General features: G+C 46.3%; 1 protein-coding gene across 2 annotated transcripts in view; it reads right to left on the bottom strand.

The window, feature by feature from the left end:
• The window catches only part of Osbpl10 (oxysterol binding protein like 10), a 229,753-nt gene that overhangs the window by 143,124 nt on the left and 75,279 nt on the right, over positions 1–11,350 (bottom strand). For both annotated transcript variants that reach the window (XM_005348051.2, XM_005348052.3), the window contains exons 2-3: positions 7,181–7,356; positions 2,788–2,867 (exon numbers count right to left, since the gene is read on the bottom strand). In XM_005348051.2, coding sequence (XP_005348108.1) covers positions 2,788–2,867; positions 7,181–7,356 — 256 coding nt within the window. The remainder of the gene's footprint in view (positions 1–2,787; positions 2,868–7,180; positions 7,357–11,350) is intronic.

The raw sequence follows: 11,350 nt of genomic DNA, 5'->3' as shown, positions 1-11,350 counted from the left end.
GGTTGTACAGAGGGCTGACGGTGATCTGTAAGTTTTTTCCCCTTTAAATAAATAATACCCTATTAATCATAATTCCAAACTGCTGTGGCATTGTTTGTGACTTACGCTAACAGTTACATACTCCATTGGTGCAAGCATTATGTATGCCTGAGAAAGTGGTGTGTGTGTGTGTGTGTGTGTGTGTGTGTTGACCCTGGTGTCCTTCTCTGTCACTCTCCACCTTGTTTCCTAGAGGCAGAGATCAGCAAGCCCCAGACATCCCATCCTCCTGTCTCTACCTGCCACAAGGCTGGGATTATAGAATCTGCGTGGCTTTTCTTTTAGTTTGGCCCTGGGATCTGAACTCAGGTCTTCACGTTTGTATAACGAAAGCTCATGACCACTCAGCCATCTCTCCAAACTTTACAGCACAGTTTTTTTTTTTTTTTTAGAAGATCATCTAGTAATGTCTGTAAATTCAGGGGACAGTAGGGCATGGTGGCACAAGCTGTTAGCCCCTGAAACTGGGAATTCAAGAATAGCTGGGGCTACCTGAGACTGTCCCCAAAAATCCATGAAAATGGAAGGAAGAAAGGAAGAAAGGGAGGGAGGGAGGGAGGGAGGGAGGGAGGGAAGAAGAATGGAAAATTCAGACAACTTAATAAAGCAATGGTATCTATTTTTCAGCATCACTCAGCACCATAAAAGATTAAAACTGATCCACATGCCAGATATGAAGAGATCTCCAAAATATATTAATAGATGAAGAAAAGCAAATGATTCTATTCTTATAAAGCCAGATATAGATACAGGCACAGATAGATACACACACCAACCAAAACACATTAGCACTTACCTGAATTTATCAGCGCTCACAAAAGACCAACCCCACTACAAACAGTTGTCTCTGGTAAGCATCTCTAGCAATGGGTTGGGGTTGAACCTTTCTATTTTATGTTCATCTATTTCATGAAAACAAAAAGTGAGAAGCTGGGAATATGGATCAGCAGGTCAAGGGCTCACCTCGCATGGACAAGACCCTGAGTTCTGTCCCCAGCACCGCATAAACCAGCCATAGATCCATCACAAATCCAAGGCTAGCCTGGCCTACGTCGTGGAGACAGGCTCAGAAGTCCACGGTCATCCTTGGCTACACAGCAAATGAGACTCAACAAAAAGAAGCAAAAGAGGAGGAGGAACACCAAGGGAAAACACAAACTGAGCTGTCTGGGCATTTATAAAAAAGCTGAGGAAATGGCCAGACATTCCCCTCTGATTCCTGGAGAATGGTCAGAGAGGAAATGGCTCAGGACAGGCCAAGAGGGTGATTGTTCAAAGCAAGCAAATAGAGGGAAAGTGTTTCCTTCCACAGATAACAAACTCGGTGGAAGAAATCATTCCCAACTGTATTCAGAGCCAGAGCGAGGTACAAAGCCAACTACGGTGGCTCTCACCTACAAATTAGCACCCAGGAGGCTGAGACAAGAGATTTGTCATGAATCCAAGGCTAGCCTGGGCTACTCAGTGAGACTTCTAGTCCCACTGGGGGTGGAGGGGCAACACCAAGATACCTAAACTACTAAAACATTTCAAGGAGCCATTAGCTAAGAGACAAGCAGGTTACAGCTTATGGAAGGACTGGAAGCTTGAGGAGTGGGATAAGGGGTATAGCTCAGTGGAAAAGCCCTTGCCTACTGAGTGAAAGAAAGGCCTTGGGTTCAATCCACAGCACTACAACATAAGAATACAAGTTTGACATGTAGCCCTTTCTGTCAGATACATAGAACAAAGAGAAACACAGCCATTAGTTGCAACCAAGTCTGAACTAATGAGAAAGCCTCTTCATGTTCATTGTAACCAACATGCATTGTTCTGCATAAAATGCATCTGGCAGTGGCAGCCTGCATGTTAGTGATTGGCCAGGCTCCAGAATAAGCCATAAAAGTGCCCACCTTCTCTCCCCTTCACGCCAAATACAAGATCCCCCTAAGATTCTGAGAGCAAAATAAAACATGCCAAATTTCCCGAGAACAGTTTATATGCTTAGAAAGCAGGAGTTCCCTGTGAGTTTCTAATTGATGTCAGGTCTTGGTTCCTACACCATCAAGTCTTTCTGAACCGTACGTCAGGGTGTTCTGTCTCTGCAGTGAAATCTCCCACTCAAGCGTTTCTCCAGGCCAATTAGCAGCTATCTGCACTGACAAGAGTAAGCACCTAAGCACCTACTGCCCACAGAGCCAAGCCCTGGCCCCTGCGTGTCTCTGCCTTCTGCCACCGGGAACAGCCATTGCTTTGACATTGCTTTGAACTGAAAGGCAGCAAGGCAGAGATGAATTCTATGACATTGGGTAACTTTAAAGTAAGTTGAGGGGATGGGAAGATGGCTCTATGGATAAAGAGCTTGCTGCACAGATACAAAGATCTGAGTTTGGATCCACAGCCACCATGTAAAATTCCAGAAGTGACACCAGCCTGTAACCCCCACAACTAGGGGAGTGGAGTCAGGAAGCTTCCTGGAGCTCACTGACCAGTCAGCCAGGCCCAACTAATGAGAGATTGGGTTCAGTAAGAGACGCTGTCTCAAAAACGAAGACACCCAAACCCAAAACCAACCTCTGGCTTCAATGTGCAAAAGTGCACACACACGCACATGTGCACAGACATGAACATGAACACACAATTAAGATGCAATATATTTTCATCCCTCCATCCCTGAAATAAATGGGCTCCCGTCATCCAGGTGACTCAGAAGCTCCCTCACCCCTTCCCAGGCAACTGGGAAGCCCCCTTCTTCCTCTGCTTACCCACCTTGGAACTGGTCTCCATGTGGTATTTGGCACACGCTCGAAGCTGAGTCACCCAGAACTGTCTCTCCTTCGCATCTGCAGCTGAAACAGAGAAGAGAGAGAGAAGACTTGTGGAGATTGTCGCCAAGCACAGCAACCGACTTGGACGCCCACCTCCAGGGGATGGAGACCTGGAGAGTGAGAGGCAGGAGGAGGGAAGGGTAAACATGGAGAACATTCTGGCAGCCTGACCGAGCACAAAGAACCAAACGGCATTCAGACACCACACAGTAAAAAATGTCTTCCAAAATGCCAGTTACAGTAACTAATGATTAGGCCTTTCTTTCCCTGCCTCCTCTGAAAAATTCACTGTGTATTTAATAAGGCAGAAGCGGGGACGGCACAAGCATTGTTTGTAAATGCCTCTCTACCTTGTGTGGCTAATAAAAAGCCCTCCAGAGCCTGCTGTTATACGGAAGCATTTGCAAAGATTTGTGCAGTGTGCAATGACTGAGCCAAGATGCCAAATGCTGCCCTGGAGAACCTGAGTTCTCTCCCAGAGACACAAGGCTAGGTATGGTAATTTTAACATAATTGGCCCCCATAATCTTATAGTAGATGGCATTACTAGGAGGTGTGACTTTGTTGGAGTGTATGGCCTTGTGGGAGGAAGTGTGGCTTTGAGGTTCCCTATGCTCAGGATACCGCCCAGTGTCACAGTTGACTTCTGTTGTCTACAGGATGTAGCGCTCTCAGCTACTACTCCAGCACCATGTCTGCCTGCACGCTGCCACGCTCCCCACCATGATGATAAGGAACTGAGCCTCTGAAACTGTAAGTGAGCTACCCAGTTAAGTGTTTCCTTTATAAGAGTTGCTGTGGCCATGCTGTCACTTCAGAGCAACCAAAAACCCAAGACAATAATAATAGCAATAATAATAATACACTTGTGCTGGGCATGGTGGCATATACCCTCATTTCTAGCATTCAGAAGGCTGGGGCAAAAGGACCTAGAGTTCAAGGCCAACGAGGCTTAAGGGATTCAGTTCTATGCCAGTGTGGCTGGAGTGTAGAGCAAGACTTTATGTTTTTAAAAAAGGGTTGAGTGGTAGCGATAGGGAGATGGCCCAGTTGGTAAAGCACTTGATGTATAAGGATGAGGACTTGGGTTCAGAGTCTGAGCACCCATGTAGAAAGCCAGGCACTGTGGTACATCTCTGTAGCCCCAGTCCTGGGAAGCGGAGACAGGAGGATGCCTGGGACTTGCTAGACAGTCAGCCTAGTTGAATTGGTGAGCTCCAGGTTCAAAGAGAGACTTTATCTCAAAAAAAAAGGTGGTGAATGATTGAGAAAGATACCCAGTGCTGACTTCTGACCTTCACACACATGTGCACAAACACACATACACACGTATGCACATGTGCGCGCACACACACACGTGCACACACACATACAATGTAAAGAGGAGAGAGAGAAGAGATAAGAGCACAAGATAATCATGATCACACTTCCATCTACACCCACTTCTCAAATAATACACATAATTATTCTTATATGTCATGAGCATACAAATTCCAAAAACATCTAAATCATTAATGTAACTGCAATTAACTACTTACTAGTGCTAGAAAACTGACTGCAAACACTAACTATGAAAAATAGAAACTTATTCCCATGGAAATTATACTCGACTACAAAGATGAGCTCAGGTGTCATTTGTCAAAGCTCAGCCCCAGCTTGATCTTCCATGTAAAAAAATCTAGAGTTAGGGCTGGAGAGACAGCTCAGTTCCCAGCACCCACAAGGTGGCTCAGACCTATCTGTGCCAAGGAACCCAACTCCATCGTGTTCAGGGAATGAGAAGCAGACCATGAGAGCCTCATGGGTCAGACACAGCAAAGTAGTAACATGCAGAAAACTATCCTGTCAATTTGGAAGCTGATAAAGTTCAGCCAAACTTGTGCCTGAGTCATGCAGAGTTTAACAATAATTTCAAATCTGCTATTAAAACTGCTCTTTAAAAACCTGAACAGGGCTGGAAAGATGACTCAGCAGTTAAGAGTACACACTGCTTTTGCAAAGGACCCTAATTTGGCTCCCAACACCCACGCCAGGCAGCTCTCAAATGCTTGTAAATCCAGCTCCAGGAGCATCTGATGCCCTCTTCTGGCATCCTCAGGTACTGCACTCACATGCACAAACCCACACACAGATATACATACAATTTAAAAATAAAATCTTTTTTTTTTAAACTGAAGCTTAATAATCCAGAGAATAGGAACAACTGAACAAGCTGGGATGGCTCAACTATGGAATGAGTTGGCTTTGTGTCTCTATCAACCACACATGTGGAGGGGAAATACTGTTAAATTGTCCCTTCTGTGATCTCTGCAGCGACAATTTATTAAGCACTAAATGGCCAAGCAACACCGAAGACCGCATAAGTATAGTCATCTGGAAGGAATACTGCAGGAATCCCAAAAGAGAGGCAGCAGGGGCAGGCAGCTTCAACTGCAGACTCTCATTTCAGGGGCTTTTAGGCTGTTTTACAGCTTCTGAGACGGGGTTCATGTCTACATAATACAGAGCTATTAACTCAGTCTATCTTGGGGGGGGGGAGTTTGGCAGTAAAACAAGTGAAAATTGGACCGAGAGGCAGGAATCCAGGCCCTCAACGTGGCTTCACAGCTGTCTCCGGCACAGTCCAAGGTGGATGAGAAGGGCTGTCTTTGATCCTTTGCTATTGCTTTGGAAAAGATTTTTAAAAGGTATATAAGAAGGTAAAAACCATCAGCCACCTATCACAGCCCAGCTTTGCTCAGGCCTTAAGAAATAACAATAATTGGGTGGGGGTATGTGGGTATAGGTGTGAATTGTGAGTGCCTATGTATTCCTGCCAGGTTAACTGAACTTAGACTCGACATGTAAACACGCTTCTAAGCATGTGTAAGGGCGCTTACAAAGAGGCTTAACTGAGAAGGGAACGTCCACCCTAAATGTGGGCAGCACGATCCCCTAGGCTGAGACTCGAAGCACGCATCTCTCTTCTTCCTGGCTGTGGGCCCTATGGGAATCAATAGCCTCCTGTCCCTGCCCCATGCCCTCCCCACCGTGATTAACCATGTCTCTCAAACTGTGAGCCTAAAGGAACCTCTCTCCTTAAGTAACATTGTCGAGTATTTTGTCACAGTTAAGTTACTGCTACAGCACTGCATGTGAGTGTGTATGGGGGGAGGGGCGTGCAGACATGCGCAAGCACACACACACACACATATACAAACATACACACACTTTGCTCATTTTATTATTTTATCAGAACCTTAAAAGGATGCAGCCAGGACAGAGTCCTAGCAAAATAATGATAAAATTAACCTGCAATAATCAGGCCCATCATTTCTGTAATGGAGGTGCCTTGAGAACGTGCAATGACTTCCCTCTACAAACATCCCCCGCACAGCAGTGCTCAGGGAGCACCACAATGCCAGGAAGTGCCTACAGGGAGATTAACAGGGCAGGCTCCCAGTAGGAGCCATGACAGTGATGAACGGTAGAACATGAAGAATAGGTCCTTTGCAAAGAGAAAGTCCTGGAAAAACTTTAGGGGAAAGGCTCTAGGACACTTAAAAGATATGCTTTGTTCTTAGAGCAGACTCCTAACAAGACAATGGAGTGAAGATAAAGAAAGATTTGGGGGGGGGGGCAGTGAAAGAGAGAGAGAATCAGAGAGAGAATGAAAGAGAGGAGCCAGGGAGAGAGTGAGTGCCTGTGTGTGTGTGTGTGTGTGTGTGTGTTGTGTGTGCGTGCGTGCGCGCGCGTATGCTTGTGTGCATGCCTGCGTGCATACGTGAGTCTTGATTGAACACTGCAAATCTCTGACTCTGGTCAATTATTAAAGGTATTTTTTATTTGTTTTTGAGACAGGGTCTCACTATGTCCTGGGTGGCCTAAAACTCTATGTACACCAAGCTGGCCTTGAATGCAAAGAGACTTCCTGCCTCTGTGTTCTGAGTGCTGGGATCAAAAATGTGAGTTTTTTGGTTTTGGGGTTTTTTGTTTTTAGTTTTATCTTGTTTTTCAAACTTTAGAGTGGTTTCTTTGGTTTTTAATCATATTTATTTAGTGTGTGTGTGTGTGTGTGTGTGTGCGCGCGCGCGCGAGAGAGAGAGAGAGAGAGAGAGAGAGAGAGAGAGAGAGAGAGAGAGAGAGAGAGAGCTCAAAGAACAACTTCCAGGAGTCAGTTCTCTCCTTCCATCAAGTAGGACCAGGGGTTCAAACTCAGGCTGTTAGTTTGGCAGCAGGAGCCCCTATCCAGCTCTAAAGCGATTTTCCCCCACAGAAACAAAAGAGCCACAAATCAGAACCACGCCCATAACACAGTTATAAGGCCCTCAAACGTCACCAGAATGACAACGTACCTCTCAGCTTATACATCTCTCCGTTGGCAGAATACACGACCAGCATGTGGGGAGCTTCGTCACTCAGGGATACGATGGCTCCAGACAAAGACAGGACTCCTCGGGGCTTCTGGTGTTTGCTCTGCTCATTCACAAAATACTGCAGCAGGCCAGCCTCAAAATCCAGCACAAAGTACCTGAACAGAGAGACCACAGCACGTGACTTCTCTCCAGTCAGATCCCCGTCGCGCAGCACAGTAAGAGTGAAACCAAACCAAAAACAACGTCGGAGCACCCAATCTGCAAAGTCAGAGACCAGAACTCCGCTCAGGACTCAGAGGAACCACACACGTAAGACAGCAGAGGGGACCCTGGGACCCATCGCGTTCTTAGGAGACCACTGGCTCTCTGCACTCCAAAAGCTAAGACCCTCAGCAGATGGCAGATGAAGGCCAGCACCTAACTGCCATCCCCACCAGCAATGCCTGGTGACCTTCCGTTCTGTGGCTGTATAGTTGCATATAATCATTTCCACGGGGCATGCGTCACTTGGGGTAACTTGAGTCCATGTTCTCAAGCCATGGTTCTCACGCTCAGCTCAGAATAAACTCTCTAAGTCCCTCTGAAGTGAAAGCTGGGTCTTTGTCTACACACACACACACACACACACACACACACACACACACACACACACGGCATTGTTCCCAGGATCTAACTCGCACCTTACCACTAAGATAAATCTCCCACTGTGAGAGCCATGTTGTGCTCCATGGCCATGCTGCGGACCCAGGGATTTCAACACCCTGCTTATCACAGCGCAAGCCAAGTCTGCCTTTTCAAAGGGTTCAGAAATTACTAAGTTCAAGGCAAACCCCAGGATCTTGGGGTGGAGGTTGTCTCAGCCACAGAGGGGCTCACATGGAGGGGTTTCTAGGCTGTGTCTGCAGCACTGACTGCCCCCACACACGTGAGTTATCCCACGCCCAGGGATCCACATATTACCACTTACAAGTAACTGTGGTTATTTAAGAAGAAAAAAACTTTTTAATTGATGACTTTTTTTAAACAACTAACAAGTTCTTAGGTGATAACTTGGAAACTTTCTGAGGCACTGTATAAATGACGCTATTTTTCTAGGGCAGAAGGGACTATCTTGTGCCACAGCCCAGGCTAGCCCCAAACTCTCAGCAATCCTCCTACTCCAGACTATCACGTGATGGGTTAGCAGACAGGCACCAAGGGCAGTTTTGGGGATCACACCTGCTAGGTAAGCACTCAGTTGACTGTGTCAGTGCCCAGCCCCTGAGGATCCACTCCCAGCCCTCACACAAGCTAGTCTCACCAGTGCTAGGTAAGCCTTCTCCCAACTGCACCAAGCTCTGGCCCCACAAGAGTTGAAACATAAATGCAAAATAAACAGTTTTTACTAATGAATATTAACCAAGTTTTCCTTTCAAGCCAGATGGGCTCAGGGACTCACGCCTGGAACCCCAGGATTCAGGAGGTGGAGGCAGGAGGATTGCCTCATATGAGAGGTCAGCTTGGACTATATAATGAGTTCCAGGCCAGCTTGAACTATACTATAAGACTCTATCTTAAAAATAAATAGGGAGCCTGCCTTTAATCTGTGCGTGGGAGGCAGAGGCAGGTGGATCTCTGTGAGTTCGAGGCCAGCTTGGTCTACAAAAGCTAGTTCCAGGACAGACTCCAAAGTGACAGAGAAACCCTATCTCAAAAAACAAAATAATATAAAATAAAAACCAAACAAATAAAAAATTTTAAAAATAGGGGTTAGAGAGTTGTCTCTGTAGTTAAGAGCACTGACTGTTCTGGGGGACCTGGGTCCAAGGCCCAGAACCCCATATATTCTACAACTCCCTGTAACACCAGTTCCAGGTCATCCAGCACCCTCTTCTGGCTCCTAAGGATACTTCACGCACATGGTACACAGACATGCAGACAAAATACCACACACATAAAGTAAATGATCTCAAGGTTAAAGTAAATATATAAGTAAATAGCCAAGTGTGGTGACACAGGCCTTTAGTCCCAGCACGTAGGAGGAAGTGGGAAGGTAAAGAGTTAAGGTAAGCAGGAAGGTAAGCAGGAAGGTAAGGAGTTAAGGTAAGCAGGAAGGTAAGGCCATCCTCAGCCACATGATGAATGTGAGTCCATCCTAGGTTGCTACATGAAATATGTCTCAAGAAAGAAAGGAGGGAGGAAGGTAAGAGGGAGGGAAGGAGGGAGGAGAGAGAAAGGAAGGAAGGAGGGAGGGAGGAGGAAATCATATACTTATTTTCTAAATATAGTTTGTTTATCTTATCAGAGGGACAGGATGGTGTCTACAGACGTTAAGGGTTTTAGCACAGAGGGACAGCGTGTTCCTTCAGCATGGCCTTTCAAAGTAAAGTCGGCTGGAGACAGACAGGTGACAGTCATGCACCTGGCACCAAAGCCATTCCTGACGGTCACAGCTGCTGGAAAGAAAGAAATTAAACTTGGCTTCCCACTGGGTCACGGCTCTGTCAGGTCCAGCCTGAAGCTGCATCTGAAAGTCAGGGCTTTCGTTCTGAGAAAAGTGAACCATATTTCTGGATTAGGTTGCATTAGCCAAATAAAACTGCCAGATAAAACTCTAAAGGTCTTAAACGGTTGAAACAAACCTAAGCTCTACAACCTGAGAGGGTGAGTGTGTGAGTGTGGGGTGGGGGGATATATGGGTGTGTGGGGTCTGAGGGTGTATATGTGTGAGCATAAGTGTGCCTCTGTGTGTGTATGTATATCTGTGAGTGGGGGGGTATAAATGGGTGTGTGGGGTGTGAGGGTGTATATGTGTGAGCCTGTGTGTGTGTCTGTATGTCTGTGAGTGAGTGAGTGTGTGTGTGTGTATATCTGTGAGTGTGGGGGGGTATATATATGGGTGTGTGGGGTCTGAGGGTGTATATGTGTGAGCATAAGTGTGCCTCTGTGTGTGTATGTATATCTGTGAGTGTGGGGGGGTGAGGGTGTATATGTGTATGCCTGTGTGTGTGTGTGTATGTCTGTGAGTGAGTGTGTGTGTGTGTGTGTATGTCTGTGAGTGTGTGTATGGTGTGAGGGTATGTATGTATGTGTATTTTTGAGCTGTAATAAGCAATTTTGCTGCTGTGCAGGTGAACTAAATGGCGTACAGAGACCATTTTTGTTGCTAAATTATATTTAGATGATTGCTCTGGGGGAAGAGAAGAGAGTAAGTGGGAGGAGCCAGATCAACCCAAGAAGAAAGCCCCCTTTGTTCTAGTGGCCTGGCTTCTGAAGAGGCCCCGCAGGGCTCCTCAGCTGGAGGGTAAGGCCCTTCTAGAAGGACTGAAGACATGAATCCATCGCTAACATCCTTAGATGCATCCTGGTGCACACAAACACCAAGTGCATACAGGCCCTCACGCTCCAGCCCATAAACACCTGTGCATATATGACACTCACACCTGTGGTGACACACCCACACATACTCAGACAAACCAAGCCAGGCACGCCTACACAGACACAGCCTCACTCACACCTATCTGGGCACACGCAACCACACATGTCCACACTCACTCATGGACAAGTGATTGAGCATTCAAAGCCATGATTCCCCTCTTTGCAAAAGCCAAAAAAAGCTGGCTGGTTTTCTCCGGTGTTCCCATCATCTCTGTGACCTACAGGTCAATCTGCTTAGGCAGCAACCCCTTCCCAATGTGTATATCGCAATCCAAGTAGACTGTAACCTCCTCCCAACGTGCACATTACAGTTCTAAATGAAGACCCTTCTAGTTTCTGTTGCTATAATAAAACACCCTAACCAAAAAGCCAGGTAGGAGAAAGGGCTTGGGTTTATTCAACTTCTAAGTCCAGGCTAGTCTAGCATCAGTCACACCCACAGTCTGTTTCTGCCACTTTTGTTTTCTGTACAGCTCAGGATATTCTCCCACAGGGGATGGAGTCATCCATAGTGGGCTGGGTCCTCTTACATCAATTAACCATCAAAGACAATCCCAACAGACACACCCACAAGCCAGCCTGATCTGAATAATCTCTCAGGTGAAACTCTGCCCAGGTTAACTTCATCTTGTGCCAAAGTTAAAATTTAAAACTAACCACCACATGGGAAAAAAACCTTTTCCCCAATGTATACAATACAACCCTAAATATAGACTGAAACCTGATATGGGA

This window comes from Microtus ochrogaster, chromosome 5 (genome assembly GCF_000317375.1).
Source record: "Microtus ochrogaster isolate Prairie Vole_2 chromosome 5, MicOch1.0, whole genome shotgun sequence".
NCBI lineage: Eukaryota > Metazoa > Chordata > Mammalia > Rodentia > Cricetidae > Microtus > Microtus ochrogaster.
This window is presented reverse-complemented; position numbering and strand designations above follow the sequence as displayed.